The sequence below is a fragment of the Nestor notabilis genome, unplaced genomic scaffold (genome assembly GCF_000696875.1).
Source record: "Nestor notabilis isolate BGI_N333 unplaced genomic scaffold, ASM69687v1 scaffold17178, whole genome shotgun sequence".
Classification (NCBI taxonomy): domain Eukaryota; kingdom Metazoa; phylum Chordata; class Aves; order Psittaciformes; family Psittacidae; genus Nestor; species Nestor notabilis.
In genome coordinates, this window is record NW_009938898.1 from 929 (window position 1) to 1,246 (window position 318).

General features: G+C 63.5%; 1 protein-coding gene across 1 annotated transcript in view; it reads right to left on the reverse strand.

The window, feature by feature from the left end:
• The window catches only part of LOC104409659 (retinol dehydrogenase 8-like), a gene marked incomplete at both ends in the record, with an annotated part of 1,210 nt that overhangs the window by 332 nt on the left and 560 nt on the right, over positions 1-318 (reverse strand). Inside the window, 2 exon segments of the mRNA XM_010019587.1 lie at positions 1-29; positions 110-289. The exon segment at positions 1-29 is cut by the window's left edge and continues 16 nt beyond it. Coding sequence (XP_010017889.1) covers positions 1-29; positions 110-289 — 209 coding nt within the window.

Below are 318 nucleotides of genomic sequence, written 5' to 3' on the forward strand. Positions count from 1 at the left end.
GGCTGCATAGATGTCATTGAAGACGATGCCTGGATGGGGTTGAGGATCCTGGTCAGGGGTTGGGGGGGTTTAGACCCATTGGGGTGCCCCGTTCCACCCCCCACTTTACCCTGCAGGCCCATGATGCTGCTGATGACCACGATGTGCCCCCCGCGGCGCCGCTTCATGTCAGGCAGCACCTCCTTGACCAGGCGGACGAGGCCGAAGAAGTTGGTGTCCATGAGGCTCTGCATGGCCGCCAGGCTCTGGCACTCCAGGGGACCCACCATGCCCACCCCGGCGTTGCTGACTGGGACACGGGATGTCACTGGGGCATAC